The sequence below is a fragment of the Phyllostomus discolor genome, chromosome 9, assembly GCF_004126475.2.
Source record: "Phyllostomus discolor isolate MPI-MPIP mPhyDis1 chromosome 9, mPhyDis1.pri.v3, whole genome shotgun sequence".
NCBI lineage: Eukaryota > Metazoa > Chordata > Mammalia > Chiroptera > Phyllostomidae > Phyllostomus > Phyllostomus discolor.
The window spans coordinates 91,865,141-91,885,454 of NC_040911.2; the positions used below are offsets into that span (position 1 = coordinate 91,865,141).

The window sequence follows — 20,314 nt, forward strand, 5'->3', positions numbered from 1 at the left end:
GGGGACCGGGCCAGGCCTCCAGCGCAGAGGGGCTGCAGGGGGAGATGCGTGGGAGCGGTGATGTACGCAAGAGCTGCTAGAAAGGAAGCGTGCAGGTGACAAATCAGTAACAAGCTCCTCGAGAACATTAAGTCACAGCGTCTTTCTGCACAAGGAGGAGGAAATGACTAGGGTGGGTGGTCTTTTGGAGCTAAAAAAGGAAATCACATGCAGGCAATTTCACTCAGACAGGAATTTGGACCCCAGGAGGGCTGCATGCAGCTGGCAGAGCCCTGCAGAGGCGACGCTCGGGAAGGCCTGTGAGCGCAGGGGACACCAAGGAAGAGCAGAGTCCTGTGAGGGCCTTTAGGAGCTCCCCATTTGGGTGGAATGCACTTCACAAGGTTACAAACACATTTATGTATAATTTGCCCAAGTTCAATGCATTTTCAGGTTGAAATGATATTGCCGCCCTCTAGAGGTTATAAGTGTTCTACTCTAAATTTGCACTCATCTGTAAACTATAATTAACTTATATTTGTTATACTAGAAGTATTTTGCAGATGTCTTTGAAGTCTCTTCCAGGCTCATGATTCCATAACAGGAAAAGGGCCATGCTTACAGTCAGCTGTTTCTCATTGCCAGGGAGGACAGACCAGGAGGAACGAACTGTCTTAAATGGTAGCCAGAAAGGCTTAGATTAGCAAATGAAAATTTCCAATAATGAAGTTTGTTAAACACTGGAAAGAGGCTCCAGTGATGACTTAGGGTGTCCTTTCCCGGAACTCCACACATAACAACACCGAGCTTTGGTAATGGTTTAAGAACAAAAGCAAACCCAAAGTTCTGCGGTTGAAGACAAATGACCCCAGCACCACCTGTCACTACCTACAAACTTCCTGTGCTGACCCCACGTCCTCTGGGTCATGCCTGGGACACGTCTGCGACACCCACTTCCCGGGGGAGCTTTCTCTCTGCGTCCACGAGGCTGGGTTCTACAGGGACGTGTCCCTCTTCCTTACCCGCAGTCCTGGCTCCCTGGGGACAGCAGGAACCCTCTCTTCTCCGCTCAGAGAGCTGACATCTAATTTTCCAGGTTCCTTACAGCGTGGCCTCCTCTGCTTTGGTTTGTCTGAAAAATTCTAGGAGACAAATGGAAATCAACATTACAAAACGTTGTCACGGATTCTTTTGATGAGGGTGGTGCCTGTCACCTGGTTTTGCTATTTTCTCATGAATGGTCCTCTACCAAGAACCCAGCCGGGCTGTGCTGAAGGAAACAGCCACCTGGCTCTCACCTAGGCTCCTCCTGAAGCAGCAGCAAGCTGGCAAACAGGTGAGCTGCCTGGCCCCGCGGACTAGAACGCCTGGGCTGCCCAGGCAGCTTCTCAGGCGCTGCTTAATCCCTAACCCTTTCCTCCTCATCCCTTTCTCAGATTCTGTCCACTGCTACCCACCCGCAGGCTCTGTCTGTCCTTGGAAGGTGTGCCTCTGTGAATGCACTCCCTGCCTTTTCTTTGAGGCTCTACCTCTGTTTCTTATTAGCTGGATGCACCCAAAGCAAAGATGGTGGTGGTTAGATGAGCACACAAGGAAAGAAAAACCAAGAAAAGGCATCTGTCCTCAGTAACCCTCCCCTACAGAATTCTAATCCGGAGGACTGAGGGCAAAGGCAGTAAGAGGACTTAAAGTCAAGTCCCCAGGCAGTAACTGTATAACTAAGAATAGACACACCTCCCACAAAGTGGAAATGTATTAACTTGAAAGGAATAGACAGGAACATTTTCATGAACTGGCAATGTTTATGCAACTTAAAGACTCCTCTGTGAGCCTATGCTAATGTGCGGTCATTCCAGTGGGGAAGGGGGCTAAGCTCAGACTGACTGTCCTCATAAGACTGTGCATGCCTCTATCTTGGCACAGTATTCTGACATGGGTTACAATTTTTTTTTGACTTTAAAAGGATGTTCTCAGTTGACAGAGATTTCTCCCAAACTTCCTGGTCTCCCTTAGCAAACTCCTTATCAAAACAGCACCAAGACAGTAGGAAATAAACAGCACCTCAGGCAGTAGTAACACACACTCACCACTCCAAAGCCAGGGATGTCTAAGGAGTAGTCGGCCTGCTGCCTCAGCCAGTCGAGCAGGCTCTTGCTGGGAATGGCCTTCTCTGCCTGGCTGCCGGCTGGGGGAGCTGGCTCAGGGGGCGACGTGGCAGGCACTGGCCCCTCAGGGTGCGGGGTGCTCAGAGGGGCCTGCCCCGGCTCTTCACGGACTTCCTGGATGGAGGGAACACAAGTATGTGCAGTTAATCGTGGCAGAGTAAAAACTAGCATCTAACAGGAAAACGCGTAAGGTGTTCTTTGAATCTTTCAATCCATTTCCACCTGAATATTACTCTGCTGGGTGCTTGAGTAAGAACCCTAAACACTACTGACCCGCACAGAAGCTCTCGCGTACGTGGGGTGTTCTCTCCACTTGAATACGCCTCTCCCTGTCTTGCCTACCTGGTTAACTTTAATTCCATCCTATCTCCTCAGGATCAGTGTGACCTCCCCGGTCACGGTCATGGTCACTGGCAGTCCCAGACACCACGTCCTGTACCCCTTCAGCACTCTTCACAGGTTTTTCATGTAACAGAAAATGCCCACTGCAATTTACTTACCTATTTCTCCCTCTGTCATTCAAATGCCTGTCTTACTCATCTCTGTATTCCCAATGCCTATAACTGGGTCTGCTGATAACGTACAATGTCAATGCTAAATACATGTTTGCTTAATGAATTTTAAAAATATTCTGAAGTCAAGGAAAAAATATTATCAGTCATTCCATTGGAATTCTACTATCACTACAGAGAAACTATGACTTTGCACATCTTAAAAAAAAAGACAACCATCTTAAAAGTTTGTAGGATTGGTCAGGGAAAGAACCTGCCACTTCCCCTTACTAAACTATACAGAAAGTCTAAGAGAAAGACATACCCCAAACACTACAGCTAGGTAACAAATCTCTTGCACTCTCAAGAACGAGGTCTTTGTTTGGTTCCCTGACCTGCACGCAGTAGCTGAACAATCTCAGGCAGCTTCCTCCTCTATAAAAGGGGAGTGCCACCACCTCCACCGGGCTGCTGTGAGGATCGCATAGGATGGTAACTCAGGACAACCACGTGAAACTGTGAACACAGTGCCCGGCACTCCGTAAGCTCTCAACAAATACTGGTTATTATCGTTCCTCTTAAAATAAGAAAACATGAAATGTGATTCCTGTTTTGGAGCTCAAAAAGCAATAAATGGGAAAAACCAAACTAGCAAGAGAAGTCGGTGGTCTTCGTCACACTAAACAAAGTCTAAGGGGACTGCCCTTGGCTGTCATACTTTTCTGTCGTCTGCAACGGTCCCCTGTGAGTTTAGAATCTCTTGTGTCATCTTGGTGAACTCCCACAGCGACCCTCTGCTGCAGGTGCTGCGGCCCTCCCCTTACAGAAGAGCAACGTGGGCCTGGCCGACGAGCCCAGTGTCGCCCGGTGAGTCAAGGAGTAGAGCCAGGATCAGCACGCAGCAGGTCCTGACCCCCGATCCTTCCCCCAGTCCCAGCTCCCGCTGACCTAGAGCCACCCTGCCATGAACGCAACCTGGCTGTCTGGCTTTGCTCCACCGGTGGCTCTTCCGAACCACTGGACGATTTGGATGGTTTCTATTTGCAATGGCAAGACCTCCTGGCTCATTTCTACAGGTCGTCTGCAAGTTAAGGGCCCTATTTCTAGAAAAGACTGAGGGTAACTTAGAATGACGACATAATGGAAATAGGTAGGACAACTGAAACAAGGGAGAAGAGCTATAAGCCTAAAATTCTGTGTTTGGGGAAGAAGGGTTTATTGCTCAGTGTAGAAAGGTCCATGTTTTCATTTAATGGCCTCGTATACCCACCAAGATTCCTGCCTGAAGGGTCTGCTCCTTTAGAAAGATGAGGTCCATCCCGCCTTCAACATGTTTCCGTCTCCCTCTCCGTCTCCTCGTGGCAGCATCGTCTCTTCTGAGGCTTCCGTTGACGATCTGCCCAGTCACTGGATGGATCAGGCCGGCTTGCAGAATTCCAGACAAGTCCATGCCGAGGGCTCCTTGAAGTGAACTGAGAGCTCCCATCTTAGGCGTGCTGGCACTCACTGGAAAGGGGGATGTGGCTCCCGGGGACCCCTCGGTCGTGCAGGAGAGGTCTATTGCTGACTCCCCGTGCCAGCCGTTCAGGACGATGGAGGGGTGCCCATGGGGGGCAGAGAACTGGTCCAGGTTCCGAGCCTTCGCGTCCCTCTCTAGCTCAAACTCGTAAGGACGCCTGTGCTTTTGCTCGTCCTTTGTGAATGCTGGAGCCAGGAAGCTGTCCTGCGAACACACACATGTGGAAAGAGAGGTGTGAACGCCACTCCATGGTGAACGCCAGCTGCGTCTCCAGGCCCGATTTCCATGGGCCCAGTATTATATGTAATCATCTTCTTGGAAGTTCTTCTAACTCGAACTTCTCAAACTTAAGCACCAAATCACCCGGACAGATTGTTAAAATGCAGATTCCCCTTCAGTGGGCCTAAGATTCTGCATTTCTACAAGGTTTACAGATGCCGCTAAAGCTGCTTGTCCATGAGCGACAGTTGCGAGACTCTAATTTAGGGAATCTCAACTTTGGTTGTAAATCAAAATCAATTGGGAAGTTAAAAACCCAACAAATTCCAATATTCAGTCCACACCGCAGACCAATTAAATCAGAATCGGCAGCTTTTCAGAGTCCCCAGTGGATTCCACCACACAGTCAAGAGCGAGGGCCAGCACGATTGTTAGTACAGCTCAAACTCAACTTGACTTTTATGTTCGAGTTTATGAAACTCAAATAAAACTCATTCCGGCTTTGATTTCCCTAATTCCTATCAGGCGCCATCATTCGCTCAGTCCTCCAGGTGCTGAACACATGACTCCATCCACGCCGCCCTCTCCTTATATGCCTGCCAGTTCCCCCCGTCTGTGTCCACGCTGCCGCCGGCCTGGTCTAGAACTTCATCTCTTCTTCGGACACCCATGTGCCCCACATGCCCCCTGCCCGGGCTTCCGAGGCACTCCTCTTTCCTGACCCTCACTGCCCATGAACCTGTGCACCGCTGCTTTCATCACACATGCTCTAAGTCTTGTAATAGCTCTTTGCTGCCTATGGGACAAAATCCAAATTCCTCAACCTACACTAACGGCTCTACCAGAAAACAAAACAACAAACAATGCCCCCGCCCACCCATTCAGTAAATATTTGTTGAATGAATGACTCAGCCAAGAAGTGCAGCATCCCTGTTCTCTGCTTCACGGTCAAGACCAATCTCATGGCCTCACCTTCTGGATCTGGGCCACCAGTGCCGCGCTGCCGCTGAAGCCGTGCTCTGCTGCTTCTGGCTCAGAGAGGCTGCTTCGAGATCCAGCGCTGCCGGCTAACACGGGGGCAGGCAGTGTGCCCGAGGGCTCGTACTGCTGGCTGGAGGGCCACTTCCCGTTTAACACTACGTGGCAGATGTTATCTAGGCGGTTGATTATCACTCGATCCTATTTTTTAAAAAAAGGACAAAATCTCTGAGGCATAGGTACCAACTTACCCAATTTCACAAAGTCTGTTGAGATCGAGTTTTCTAACCAGAATGAGCTAATGAGAAAAAAGTATTCACTTTGTAAGCCTTAAAATAAATTTCACGGTCTGGACTATAAAAATTAAAGCCACAGTGCTGTAAATATAAAGACAACTTGACACTCTTGTCTCATGGTCTAATTCATCAAGTGCATATACTTTTAATGTTCAAACATTACAATACTAATGCCTTTTAAAGATATTAAACATTTCTCTGAATCTGCTACTCAGAAATACTCTGAGAGGTAAAAATAAAGGGTTTGAAGGTGAGAAGTTCTGGGTGAAAAAGGCAAGCGCTGGAACATACCTTTGGCCACTCAGAGAAGGAATAGAGGGTTTTCTCCTGCAGCAGCTGCGCGATGGTGGGAGCCCGAGCTTCCTGAAGGTCGTCCCCCGTGTCTCCTGTGAGGCCTGACGTCGAGCTCTTGCTCTCCTCTTCAGAGAATTTCCCTGGATAATCTGGGCAGAAAGGTTTTAAAAAAGTAATTAGCTACCTGGGAGATAAGAGTGATCTGAAAGATCAGGACATCTGATCTGTCTTTTTAAAATCCCCATTCTGGCCCTGGCTGGTGTGGCTCGGTGGATTGAGCGCAGGCCTGCAAACCAAAGGGTCGCTGGTGCAATCACCAGTCTGGGCACATGCCTGCCTGGGTTCGTGGGCCAGGTCCTCAGTGGGGACCACGCGAGAGGCAGCCACATATTGATGTTTCTCTCCCTTTCTTTTTTCTTCTCTTCCTCTCTCTCTCAATAAAAAAATAAAAGTCTTAAAAAAACCCCACAAAAACAAATTCCCATTCTATGCTAATTGATTTTATTTTTTGATTTAATCTTTATTGTATTTTTTCCATTACTATTTAGTCCCCTTATACCTCCTCCCTCCTACCAGCAATCACCACACTGTTGTCCATGTCTATGAGTCCTTTTCTTGTTTTTGCTTAATCCCTCCTTGAATATTAACTGCCATACCTTCTATCTCCAGAAAAAACAAGTAAATTAAGCCATAAAGGTAGATGCTGCCCTAGGACTACCTATACAGTCATCTGATAAGAGTTTGTATCCATACCTGAACAAAAACAAGAAAATAAAAGAGAAAGGATGTTTTTCTGTGTATCCAAGAGTGCGAGAAGATGAACCACAAAGAGGCTTTCACATTTGGTGAAGTGGATAAGGGGAAACTAAAGGTTATACTACTTTTGATGCATTTGAAAGGACGGACTATATAAGTGAAAAGGATAAAAGGTCATGGAACAACAAAGGTGAAACAGATGTGATTCATGTAAAAAATGATGCAAAGAAACCTAGAACGTCTATTTCACTGACAGGAAGAAGTGGAACTGCAACTCGTCCACTCAAGCTTCAGCGGACGTTCAGAGACCCACTGACCAGTGACAACAGGAGCGAGTGAGGGTAGCGAGATGCCCAGGGCAGGAAAAGCTGTGAAGCTCTTGGTGAAATGACAAGGAATGTCTATCTCCTCTTATAAGTGGAGATTTCACTTTTTAAAAAATGTTATTTTTCAATTATGGTTTACATTCAGTATTACTGTGTATTAGCTTCAGGTGGACAGCATAGTGGTGAGGCAGTCACTTGCTTTATGAGTGGTTCCCCAGATGTTCCAAGTACCCGCCTGGCACCACGCCGATTTCACTTTTGACTGGACCAGTGTCTTGGGGAGCTGCAGAGACCCCTAACCATGAACAGGCCCTTGCTAGGCCAGTGGATCGAAGGAACCACAAGAGAGATGTGGCCCTGGCCTGCAAGGATCTTACAGCTCCCCGGGGAAAGAAAGGAAAACGGCAAATACAAAAAAAGTAGCAATACTAAATGAGTAACAATTACGGACCGTGCTGACTGCTGTAAAGGGGAAAGAACAAGATGCCAGGACAGCAGCAAGAGGGAAAGCCCTGCTGGGGGAGGGAAGGCTGGGAGCCAGGGCTTCTCGAAGACAGAACCCCCAGGAGGATGAGGCGGCAATGGGAAGGGCACGCTGGACCTGCTGGGAACTAAAAGGCATCCAGGGAAAAGGTACAAAGATGAGGCCCAAGGGGCAGAACCCAATAGATCATGCTGAGTCCTGTATGCCATGAAAGAGAATGGGGCTTTTATTCTAGATTCCATGAGGAGCATCGCTGAATGGTTTTAAGCAAAGGAGCTGGATTTTTAAATTTTCAGAAAAAGAAAAATGAAGTGAGAGACAACCCTGGAAGAGAAGCCAAGAGATGCGGGGCCGGCTCCAGCAGCCATGCCAATCACTGCTCCTTCGGCTGTGACTCCCAGTCTCAGAAACAGGGCTGACCTTCCCTGCCTCACCTACTCCACTCCGTGGAGCACAGGTGTGGACAATCCCTGCCGAGGGCTGCGGAAGCACTTTCTAAAGCCCTGGTGCAAGGGACTCCCCCTCACGAATATGCTCAAGCTCACCAGAGTTTACCAAGTTCACTGCCACCTTCTACCTCAGCTTAGCAAGGCTGACGCTGCCACCAAAGAACATCAGTGCATGACAGCTCTCCTCTAAACCAGACTCTTCCAAACCCTGTCCTCGTTTGACTGTCTGGGTTTCCAAGCACTGATTACTTCTTGATCTTCTCCATTCCAGGATTCAAAAAGCGAAGTGGGTTATTTTTTTTAAAGATTTTATTTATTTTTAGAGAGGAGGCAGGGAAGGAGAAAGAGAGGGAGAGAAACATCAATGTGTGGTAGCCTTTCATGCACCCCTCACTGGGGACCCGGCCCAGAACCCAAGCATGTGCCCTCACTGGGAATTGAACTGGCGACCCCCTGGTTCGCAGTCCTCACTCATCCCACTGAACTACACCAGCCAGGGCTCAAATAGCAAAGTGAGTTTTATAATTCTTCACAGGGCAGCCATCCTTCGTGGCCTAGGGTGAGGAGGATGGGCAGGGTCACAGACTGGCTCCTCCTGAGTCAGCTGGGGCAAACGCTGTTTTCGGTTCAGCTCCTCTGGCCTCAACCTCACTGGTGCGTTGAATATAATTTGGGTTCAGCAGACTGCCCACAGTAATCACTCATCACAGTGATTAAAACCAAAGGTTGGGTAGATTCTTAAAGTTTTAAAATTTCTTCTAACTTGAACCCTTATGTCAGATTTCCCTATTTTAAAAAATCACATCGCCCTGGCTGGCGTAGCTCAGTGGATGGAGCGCGGGCTGGGAACCAAAGTGTCCCAGGTTCGATTCCCAGCCAGGGTACATGCCTGGGTTGCAGGCCATGACCCCCAGCAACCGCACATTGATGTTTCTCTATCTCTCTCACTTCCCTCTCTAAAAATAAATAAATAAAATCTTTAAAAAAAATCACATCTATTTGTATATTTGCTGAGGTACTTATAATTTCCTTTTAATTTCTGCTGACTTACTAAAGGACTCTAAATCAAATGCACCAACATTCAGTCGCAGGGTTTTGACAATGACATGAATAATGGTCCTATCTTTCCTCATCTCAGTAAAGATCACACTTATTTGTCTTTTCTGTGGAGTTCCCGAGGTTCCCCGGCTGTCCTGCTTACAGTCCGAAGCACCGCATGTGGAGGCGTTTCTAGCCTCTGTCGTGCAAAACGCACACGCCTGCCCCAGTCACACGGCTGGTGCGGCAATGGCGGTCTACAACCCCCTCACTTTCCTGGAACGACCAGAGTGAAGCTACTCGGTCTCATTTTCAGACCAAGGCCTGGGACCTTCCATTTTAAACACACGGTGAGTGTAAGGAGGTCTGTCTCAGAAGCCGTACAACTCTCAGCACTGCCCCTCGTCTCCCCTCCCTGCATGTGAGAGCTGGTTTATCCAAAACATACAACGCCCCCATACTGTACCTTGACCATGGCAGTTTCCATCTCTATCATAATCATCTTTACTCTCAAAATCCATGTCTTCTGACTTGAGCTCGCTTCCTTCAGGAGGCTGTGTAAGGAAACCCTTCTTCCCTTCTGCGCTTTCTCTCCAAGGGTCCTTTAAAAGTTCATGCTTCACTCGAAACGGCTCTGATGGAAGAGCAGTGAGCTCCCGCTCCACCGTGATGTTATTGGTTTTGTTTCTGTACAGATCTGGGTTATAACCCTTAGGCTTCTCCACTTCAAATTCATCGCTCTCAAGGCCACGGGTCCACCTCTCCAAGTGTTTACAGTGACACTGGCAGGCTGCCCGAGGAAAAGGCCCCTGCAGCCGGGCATCCTGGCTCGCGGCCTCCAGGCCGCCTCTCTTGGCTTCGTCTGCGTGGAAGCCTCGGCTCCTCTCACTTGGCATGTGAGCGGTGGGCTGGGCCAGAGGCAAAACCCCCGGCCTTCCCCTCACGCCTGCTGCCACGTCCAAGCTTTCCTCTTCGTTTTCCTCCTCTTCCTCCTCCTCATCGCTGTGGTTCCGACTCAGAATCAAATTACTTTCTAAACTTTTGTTTTCTAATAAGTCAATTAATTGCTGCTCTGATGACAGGTTTCTTTTGGAGTCATAGACACTAAGGTTGCACATATCAACAAACCCACTTTCATTCCCTTGATCCAAGGAAGGGGAGGCCAAGCACTTGGCTTCTAACTGCCCGATGCTTTCAGGCCTCTGCCCTGCCTCCCTGCAGCAGAGGTCCTCCTCTCCTGCAAGAGACATCAACAGGTGATTTCCATTCTTAATGTTCATCTGAGCTACTCCCGCTTCCAGACTATCCATGAGGGAGGAGCCTGAAGCTCCTTCTGCCTCATGGCCGCCAGGCGGGCAGTTCGCCTCTTTGCTGGCTGCGATGGCAATGGCATCCGTTCTGGATTCCGCGTTGGCACCTGGGCTCTCCTGCAGAGAGCCTGGCTCTCGGCCGAGCACCTTCTTACCGTACATTATGCTCTCCAAGGACTCAGGCAGCAGGCTTTCATCGTGGCCGATGGAGATGACATCCTGAACTTTGGAAATAAAGTTCTCACAAGTCATGTCAGGTAAGCTGCCCCCAGGTGGACCGAGGGGATCCTCTCTGCCTTCGATTTTTCCAAGATTCTCAGGTTCATTTTCAAGGGACTCTGAAGTCCTGCTCATTTGTGGATATGTAAGGGATTCATACAGTTTGGAGTTGGTCTGGTAAAGGCAACAGAGACTTTCCGGAGACTGGGCGCCAGGCCGTTTGTGCTGGGCATAGTTTCTGTAGGCGTCCAGGAAGGACAGCTGGGGGTCGGTCATGATGTAATAGTCGGTGCGGTTCAGCCCATGCCTGGCAGTGCCGATGAGCAGGTCCCGATCATGCTTCCCGCACTCCCACCACACTGGGAGGTAGAGGCTGGGCCTGCACAGCTGGAGGCGCTCGTGCAGCTGCGGGCACGTCAGCACCTGCTCTCGGACCTTCCGCAGCAGTTCGATGCGGTACAGGGTTTTTGCGGCCCGTTCCTCAGTGATGGGCTCAACATAGATGGCGGGATCTGGGGGACCTGGAAAGGCAAACAGAGAGCCCATCACCTCAGGCAGCCCTCGGGCACTGGCTGCTCCCAGGTCCTTGCTCTTTGGTCTAACAGCTTAGCCCCCCGACTCCGCAGCACGGCAGTGCCAGGCGTGCATGCCCCTGCTGAGATGAAAAGCTGAGAGAATGGAAAGTCGTTGTGAAACAAGGACAGACCCGGTGAGGGTCAAAGAACAGCACGAGAACCGCAGTTGCGGGAGTAAGATGAGCTCCCCGTCGGCAAGCACGCACTATGTGCCCTCCGCACTAGGTACTTGACACACGGTCTTTCGTTCTCACAAAAATTCTGTGATATAGCAACACTGTCCTGTTACGAGGATAAGGGAAGACGCCAGATAAGCTAGCCTGCTCAAGGTGGCAGAAGCAGGATTCAAATCCAGGTCTTGTCAGTGGGACTCCAAGGTCCAGACCTTCCCAATCTATCCAGAGCTCTGGCTTTAATGAAAACACACTGACCGTGCCACACGGGGGCAAAAGTTGGGGCATCTGTGTGTGCTGCCAACAGCCTGGCACCCAAGCTGGGTGGGCTCAATGTGTGGTTTAGCTTTCCTACAGCAGAGCCACATGGCCCAGGGCAAGTTCATCTGCAAGCAGGGGGCTGCGGCAGAGAGTTCCAACCAGGACGAAATCTCAGAGAAGGCCCCCATCGGACCAGGGGATGTCTCAATGACAGCCGCCCTGTTTCTCTGGTTACAAGTCAACACGTGAGCAAACAGTTATTTAGATTCAATCTACGGAAGGTGCAGAGTTCACAGACGCGTAAGTCTCCATGAGATTTAAAAAAATAAAACAACAAAATGATACTTTGGAAGAGGTAATTCATAGTAGTCCCAATATTTCTGTGAGGTTTTACTCTGAATTCCAATTTCTGTTGGAGTTACATCATTTTGGGAGAGGGCTTTTATTTTATGAAGGTGGACTCAATTTGGAGTTCATACATTTGTGAAAGCTCACTTGCCTTCACCTGAAATTTTCAGCTAGACTCCACTTTTATAATTATACCAAAAATAATTCTAAACCTTGAAAATGAGCGTGTTCTCTCCTGACCTCGTCTGGGATACCAGGACAGAGAGTTGCCTCACCGCCATCCTTCCACGCGGGCAGACGACAGACGTGCCGGCACATGGCCACGAAGCTGTAGAAGTAGTGCTCCAGGCTCTTGTCAGACTTCTTGTCCAGGCGGGAGAGGAGGCGGAACTGTGTCCAGTCAAACGTCTTCTTCTCTTGATCGAAAACGACGCCGAAGGAAGACACCGTTCTGTAGAAGTCTGCCTGCTCCCTCCTTGTCCACCTGAGAGTTAATCAGAAAGGGAAGGGGAGCTGTTTTTCCTTCTTTTTAAAAAACCAACAGTGACCTTATTCAATACCTCCTGCAGTGCCTGCGAAGAAAGCAGGTAGGACTAGCATGTCTGTTTTATCGTTTATTTTTATTTAAGTTAAATTGGGACGAGAGGCTTACACTGAAAACAGCCTGTCATCCGACCAGCATTTCGAACCTTTCGGCTCTCTTCTGGTGTTTACCTCGCAGTTTCTCAACCATGTCTGCACATCTGTGACCTCCTGATTCATCAACCTGAGAAAGTTTCTAATTTGTTTCCTCTTGTGGGAGATATTTTTATAATACCATTTATGGCTAAACATTTTACATTATTTTTCCTCCCCTGTATGACATCCTAGAATTACAGAATCCTGGAGGAACCTTCCAGACTACTAAATTCACCTCCTTCATTTTACAGACGAGGCAACTGGGCCAGAGAAGAGAAGCGCCTCCCTCAGCCACACGCCCCCATGGACCCCTCCTGCATATCGGCTTTCTTCTTGCTCCCGTGGGCAGGTTGTCCACATCCATTATTTTCTCTAGAACACAAAGGTTCTCTCATTTTTATGTCCTGTAGGACTGAGACAACGACTTAAGGGAGTTGAATGATCACACTCCACCAGTCTTCATGGGGGTTTGGGCAGCACACGCTTCACCCCGGAGGGAGTGAGCTAATAAGCAGTGTGACAAGGAGGTCGGAGGAAGAGTGAGAAGCAGGCAGGATGGGGCTCTGGCTCTTCTCTTTGGAGCTGTGAAAGAGGGAAGAAATATTTCCTGAGTCACCAAATTTCAGAAAGCTGGAAGGCATGCAAAGAAGTGAGTGATGTGCCATGTGATGCTGTTTTAATTCACTGGATGCTACGCCAGAGGAATGGAGAGATAGAGAGACTCGGAACTGCAGCATCGTTAATTTTCCTGGAGGCGTCAACCCTAGCCTGTGCTGGCCTTCTGGGCCATTTTTAGCTTAATTCTCACACTGGCAAGTGATTCCTGGCAATTTATATCTTCCTTCTAGGCTGGCATTTTATGGTATTGATTGTTCTCAGAGGCTTGACAAGGACTGGTGGCTGTAAGAAGACAGCTTCAACGCACACGCCTCACCCTGCTGCTGAAAGGGCAGGGCCTGATGACGCCTTCTGTCACTTTTCCCCAGCATGGGGCTCTTAAACTCCACCCTGAGAGATGTGGTCCAACTCAGGGAAGGGGGTCAGGCTGGAAAATCATAAAAGCCTGGGCACTGTGAACAGAGGGGCCCTAGATCTCATCGGACACCCCAGTAGTTAGAGGAAACCATAACATTCGGAGGCCAGCTCTAGTTAATCCTGGAGTACACGTGTCCTCCAGCTACCGGCTTTCCTGTTTGTCCCCTTCACCCAGTGGGCAGCTTAGCACGCCGTCTCGGCCACTGGCTTTACCTCTTTTGGGCTTCCTTGTTGATGAGGTCCATTTCTGAGGTTCTCCTGAACATCTCTTCCTGGACCCAGTATCCTTGGTTCCCGGGGCCCAGCATTTCAGGCCGGCAGAGCTCCTTGCGGTTGCAGCGCTGGTAAATAGTGACCAGCCGCCTGAGCCGAGCTGTGAGCGCGGACGACACGGGCCAGGGCGATTTGTCTGGGTCGGAGCCATCCTGGGCTTCAAACATCAGTGAGGACATTAGTATTTACAAACAGAGGCAAAATAGAGGTGACTCAAGGACTGGATCAGCTCAGGAGCTAGGCACAGCTAGTGAGGCTGCTGCTTCGCTTCAGAAACTACTTGGCTGCGGCTGGCTATGGCCTCAAACACAAACCGTCTGTCCGCAGAACTGCTGTGAGGACCCTGCTCTAGGCCGGGCACAAGCAGACCCTCTGTGGCCTTCTCCACGGAGAACCATGGGCTTTTGTGTAGCCAGGCCTTTCAATTGCCAAAGACTCAATTAAACGTGGAATCAGAAAACCAAACTGAAAAGCCAAACCAAACCAAATTCCCCTATCTTTTCTCCCTCACCAAAAATTAAATAATAATAATAAAAATCAATGAAACTATGATTCCTTTATTTCTCTCAGACTCCATCCTGACTTCGGATACTACCATGGATTTCACTTTTGAATTGCAACGCCAAGAGGAGAAGAGATGGCTTGCCAGAGCCACGTTACGGCTCCACGTGTGACTCCAGGAGAGCTCGAGGAAGGTCAGCTTGGCTTTTTTAAAGAGCCTCCTTAAAAAACAACATCTGATTATGTATGAATTCCACAGCTATGAACCAGGACCTTACTCTTCTTTGCCTTGAGAAGGACACAGTCTCACCTGCCTGGCTGTCATCCTTCTTTTCACCGAAAACGCCATCACCGCCGTCGCTGGAACTCTCCTAGGGATAAAGGAGGCCACGCCATCAGCAAAACTGCAGCTCAAGAAGAAACGACCTCAGACAGTCCTATATGGAAGGAGCTAACACACACAAAAGATATCTCCTGTCCGCGAACATCTCAAAGACCAAAATGGTCCCTGAGAAATAAAGGTCGCTTAGGCACAGTTTTAAAAGAGTCAGAAAGCAGTTTGTTTAAAATAAGCATGGTTTCCTGGACTGTGTGGAATGATCCTGCCTGTAGAGAACTACAGCTTAAGGAATAATGAACTTGGATGTTCTCCCTGGCAATTACACTTTACATGCGCTACTTTAGCTGTGAATTTATACATTTGCTTCACCATCATCACTCGCAGTTTAAAGTCATTTCACAAGGCCGTGCCTGCATCTTTGCTGGGGAAGAGTACCGCGCTCCCGTTCATTACGGTCAGCTTACTTCACAGCAACAGACGCCTCTTCCCTAAAACACAACTGCTCTGGGCACGGGACCCGGTGGTGCAAAATCCCGGGAATTTAAGATTAAAATTACAATCCAAGGCTCCACATGAATCCGAAGTAATACCACAGGCATGGCTTATCCAGCTTGGAGCATTTGTCAAACTGGCTCTACTCTAACGGGTTCCTTCATGACCCCCTTCTGGGTCTCAGGAATGGCACTTTAAAAGAAGAATGTGTGACAGGCTGCGTGTGGCCCCCAGCCCAGGACAGTCCCTCTGGTCCCTCACAGAAAAGTCTGCGGCCTCCTGGACGAGCACACAGCATAGGGACCGGTCCCCCAAGGATGGTAGGAATGGATGGACACCTACAACAGGCAATAGTTAAACTTCAAACCACTCTCTTGGGACCCTGATACCGTGGAAGGACCTGCAGGAGGAAACTCTGAAAAGGCAAAGAAGAGCGAGGCCCGTTTTCTGAATGTGTTTCTTTCTCACTAGAATAGCTGACATTACTGAGAACTACGTGTTACTTAAGCACCACGCAAAACCCTGTACGTGACATCTTACTTATTTCTCATGACTGCTTCACGAGGTGGACACTACCAGTACCCACATTTTACAGCCCACAAGCCGTAGAAAGGTTCTGTAGCTTGCCCAAGGTCAAACTGCTAGTAAGTGGCAGAGCTGGGTTGCAAACACAGCAGTCGGATGAGAGAGCCCACACTTTCAACCACCAGCTATGAAAAAAGGAGTGACAGGACAGCGTGGCTGAACGCCTGTTCTGGAGAGAGAAACATACTTAGAATCAGAGAATGCCAGTTTAACCTCTCTGCCTTGGCCCAGCTGTTTCCTACCATCTAACTTCTGCGAGGAGTGGGAGTCGCGGGATGGTCCGCTGCACCATTCGGAAGGCACACTTAAATATGCCATCTCACCCCTCCCACTGTTTACAGGCGGCTAAAAAATGAGCAAAACGTAACCGACCACCGCCATGCCTTATATCTTTTCCGGCCACAGAACATTTTTCAGTATCCCTATGATGTCTATAGAGATCCTCTGGATGCCGAAATTTGTAATTACAGACCCTTTCAGACTGAAGGTGTCCTACCGCCTGTAAAGTGTGGGAGTCAGGCACCAGAGCTGTCACGCCCCTTGTGATGATACCTGGGACGCTGCCGTGCGCATCACCATGCCCCTAGCCCGCAGGGCTGGCTCCCAGCTTGTCGAGAGGCACCCAGCTTTCTCTGTGGTCCATCCAACGGTTCCTATCGGTGCCCAGTGAGGAAACATCAGGTGCCCTTTTCCGAACCCTGCCCTCTCTGGGAGGCACTTCTTCTCTCTCGGAATGACAGAATGGAGAAGCACTAGCTGGTTTACCAGGAGCCCAAGTAGAAAAGATGTCAAACCTTAGTGAATGACCACTTCATGGGGGTGAGCAGGGGCAGGCCGGGGCCACAGCAGCACCCTGAAGGCCGGGGTGGGAGGATGCTTGAGCTGCATCAGCTCAACCCTCGGTGGTCTCTCAAGTTCTGTCTGCATGAAGCCGTCAGGAAGAAACGTCACCTTCGAAGAGGTGTGAACCAGCCATTTCAGAGGGAAGGGTCCCAGGGAGTGTGACGACAAGATCATCACAACACAGGAAACGGACCACAACAGGCACTTTCTTGAGCACATGCGTGCTTTGGAGTCCCCTGGCCTGGGACAAGATGTTTCAGTCTCTCTCAAGCTCCTTTCCTTATTTGTAAAGTGGAGATAATAATACTTCATTGGGTGACTGGGGGTGCAAATGAGTCAATCACGTCAAGTGTTTAATCTGCCGGCACAAAGCAAACATCCAACCAGTGGGAGCTGGGGCTGAGGGAATACTAACGAGCAGCCCCGACTCCTAGGCAATCATACAGTATTTCCATCTTTCAGCTGCGGGGTTGGCTAAAAGTTCATTTTTTTTCTTTTCTGTAAGATGGCTCTTAGTAACACTTAGTGGTCTTTAACTTCACTTGAAACAATCTTGTTAGATTGTGTTGTGACAGCTGCCATATTAGCAAACATTTAAAAAAACTTATCAAAATTGGTAAATTTCTGTTTAGTTATTATAATATTGAAGATGGAAGAAAATATGTAACATTTTCAGCATATTATGCTTTATTATTTCATGAAAGGTAAAAACGCAACTGAAATGCAAAATACGATTTGTGCAGTGTGTGGAGAAGGTGCTGTGAAAGATGGAACACGCCAAAAGTGGCTGTTTAAAGCTATTTAAACCCTGGCTGTGTGGCTCAGTTGGTTGGAGAATCATCCTGTACACCAAAAGGTTGCAGGTTTGACTCCCAGTCAGGGCACATACCTAGGTTGTAGGTTTGATCCCCAGTGGGGGTGCATACGGGAGGCAACCGACTGGCTGGCTGTCTGTCTCTCAAATCAATAAAAACATATCCTTGGGTGAGGATTAAAAACAAAACAAAACAAAAAAAAACTATTTGAGCTTCCTCTTTTCTGGTATAGGAATCAGAATAATGCCTAACTGATGGGGAAACATGCTTTGTAAGCTTGTAAGTACTCCACATTAAAAAACCACTGTTTGAGTTCACAGAACCCTCAAACTCTTGACTCTAAGAGTGATTTCTCAGGGCCTAACCGAAATTTCTTCACAATGGGATCAGACCATTTCAGGCCTATTTCTCCCGAAGAGTTTTTCCCAAGCTCACCGTGCAGATGACAACCCACCCCCTGCCCCACACAGACCTGGCCTCAGAGGCACCTGGAGGAGGAACAGCTACAGAGCAAGGACAAGACACACTATCACAACAAGACTCCAGGAGTGCAAGTTGTGCCAGTACGTGCTACTTCTGTTCACAGAGATGTTAATCTCACAAGGTTTGGTAGAGAAAGACTGCATTTATAATTCTAGGCTCCAAACCATTCCAAACACAAGTAAACTTTTAGACTGCTTTGGAAGTTTCTGTAGTTCATGGACTCCAGCTGCGCCTGAAATCTGTGTGCCGAAGCTCTTTTGGAATTGAAACAGAGAGGCTGGGGAAAGGGAGGAGACTAGATCTTCTCAAATGTCCTCTTTAGCTGTAACATTCTGTGATCCTCTGCCCGCCACGTTTTAAGAAGACAACTGTCACAGTGTGCTCTGGAAGGCGCCAGAGTAGTGAGAGGTCTGGAGACGATGTGATATGAAGAAAGGCAGAGAACTAGGGATACTTTACCTGCAAAGAGATTTAAAGAGATTAAGGTTGCTACCTGGCCCCAAGAATTTAAAATACTGTCGGAGAGAAAAGAAAGAAGAGCTTTGCTCCTTGCAATAACAAAGAAAACTAGACACAATCTATGGAATCAGTTGGCAGCCAGATATCTGGGTCAACATGAGGAAGTACCACCCGACAACGAAACGGAAACGGGCTTCCCGGGAAGGCAGCGCATCCCTCCTCTTTCCCGCAGACTCCTGGAAGTGCCTGACCCCCTGACGGCAGAGTTGTGGAGGGGCCAGAACACGCAGAGGCTACTCAGACGTGTGCCAGGGCTCCTTGCAATGCTGAGATTCTTCCACTGTCAGCTGTTAATCCTCCTATGCCCAGGTCCCTGTAATTCAGACAACTTACACTAGTCATGGATGACAGGCTCTTTGGGCTTCCTCAACCCGCTTGCCGATCTGCCTGAGGACAGAAACGGGAGCAGGAAACGCCCAGCCAGCGTCGTCAGCACAGGAGGTGTGGGGTGAGAGGGCACCAGGCCTGCTTCCGATGCCGGCTGTGCTTCTGTGTAAGTGGAGCTTAATCTGTTATATACTCTGTCCACCTCAAAATCTGGGGAAGCCATTCTGCATTTAATCTGCTTTTGGTTATATTCTCTTTATAGCCCAGGTTTTAGGGGTTTGAAGAGCAAAATAATAATAATTAATAATATAATACAGGCATTAATTTTATAAATGAACCAAAACATGGTTTCAGAGGAGTTTTCCCTTACTGTAAGAAAACAAGTTACTGTATCAGCTCTGTTACACAACCCGTGCCCGGAGCTCTCCAAGGTCAAAGACCAAGTGCTTAAGCAGGTAGGCTTTACTGGGACCAGCTCTCGCCAGGGCCTGGCCTGCAGCTGGCCCGGCAGCTGCCTTTTCATAGAAGCTGCTGCTTGGGGCAAGGCACATGTATGGGCAGCTGAAATGCTTTGTACTTCCGTGATTATGAAAAGGATACTCGATTGGGAAAAAGAATGCCCGGATATTGAGGCCACATCTAGTTTGAGTCCAACATCTAGTAGCTGTGAGTGAGTATTTGGCAGTCCTTTAACTTCCGGGGCCCACTGTGCTCAGCTCTCAAAGGCGGGCAGTGACGTCTGAAGTGTTTACCTCTCACGGCTGAGATGAAAATCAAAGGGCACGAGCAGAAAAAGTGCTTTGGAAAGAGTCAGGTTCTACATGAGTACAAGGTATTACTTTCATTTCTTTGGTGCTAAAGTTGTTTTCCACGGGAAAACATATCCCAAATTCCAGACAAAAAGAAGTAACAGTGTCAGCTGGGTCCAAATGGCAGGATTCGGGATGTTAACTGCCAAGACCAGAACCCAGTTTCCTTCAGGCCTGGGGTCTGACCCTTCATGCTCATTTGCCTCAACCCACCGCTTCTCAGACCTTGGGGAAGATATGGAAACACAGCTTTGGAAATTAATTATTTCCTATTTTGGGAAAAGTGATGTGATTATTACTATTACAGGAATCAGAGCTGATGGAAGCCAAAGTAAATATCCCACGATCGCTGAACTAGAACCAAAGGAAAACAGCTGATGAGTTTCAGGCGGTGATCAGGAGGGGAGCAAAGATTATTCTGATAATGGAGTAAGCTGGGGACAGTGCAATAGTAACCTCTGGGATCCAGAATCTGCGAAATTCTAATAGACTGATTTGCTCCACTCCTCAAAGTCAGAGAATATACAGTAAATAGTGCCTGAGGCCTGGTAAGGTTTTGTCCTCTCGTGCAAAGTCCCGCAAGCTCATTTGTAAAATGCAGTGCAGACTTATGCTGCTGGGAAGATGCCCATTTCTTCATTCCTCACTCTAGGCACAACTGTGCGTCTCTGAGCACTGTAACACTATTCATAAAACAAACATCACAAGAAAACTCTGAAAGGTAAAGAGAAGGC

At 48.6% G+C, this 20,314-nt stretch overlaps 1 protein-coding gene across 1 annotated transcript in view; it reads right to left on the reverse strand.

Moving 5' to 3' along the window:
* CHD6 (chromodomain helicase DNA binding protein 6) overlaps window positions 1-20,314 on the reverse strand; it is a 169,322-nt gene that overhangs the window by 8,934 nt on the left and 140,074 nt on the right. The window contains exons 28-36 of the mRNA XM_028525117.2: window positions 14,678-14,738; window positions 13,807-14,023; window positions 12,156-12,364; window positions 9,461-11,044; window positions 5,939-6,090; window positions 5,346-5,552; window positions 3,906-4,358; window positions 2,067-2,258; window positions 1,002-1,121 (exon numbers count right to left, since the gene is read on the reverse strand). Of these exons, the coding sequence (XP_028380918.1) occupies window positions 1,002-1,121; window positions 2,067-2,258; window positions 3,906-4,358; window positions 5,346-5,552; window positions 5,939-6,090; window positions 9,461-11,044; window positions 12,156-12,364; window positions 13,807-14,023; window positions 14,678-14,738 (3,195 nt within the window). The remainder of the gene's footprint in view (window positions 1-1,001; window positions 1,122-2,066; window positions 2,259-3,905; window positions 4,359-5,345; window positions 5,553-5,938; window positions 6,091-9,460; window positions 11,045-12,155; window positions 12,365-13,806; window positions 14,024-14,677; window positions 14,739-20,314) is intronic.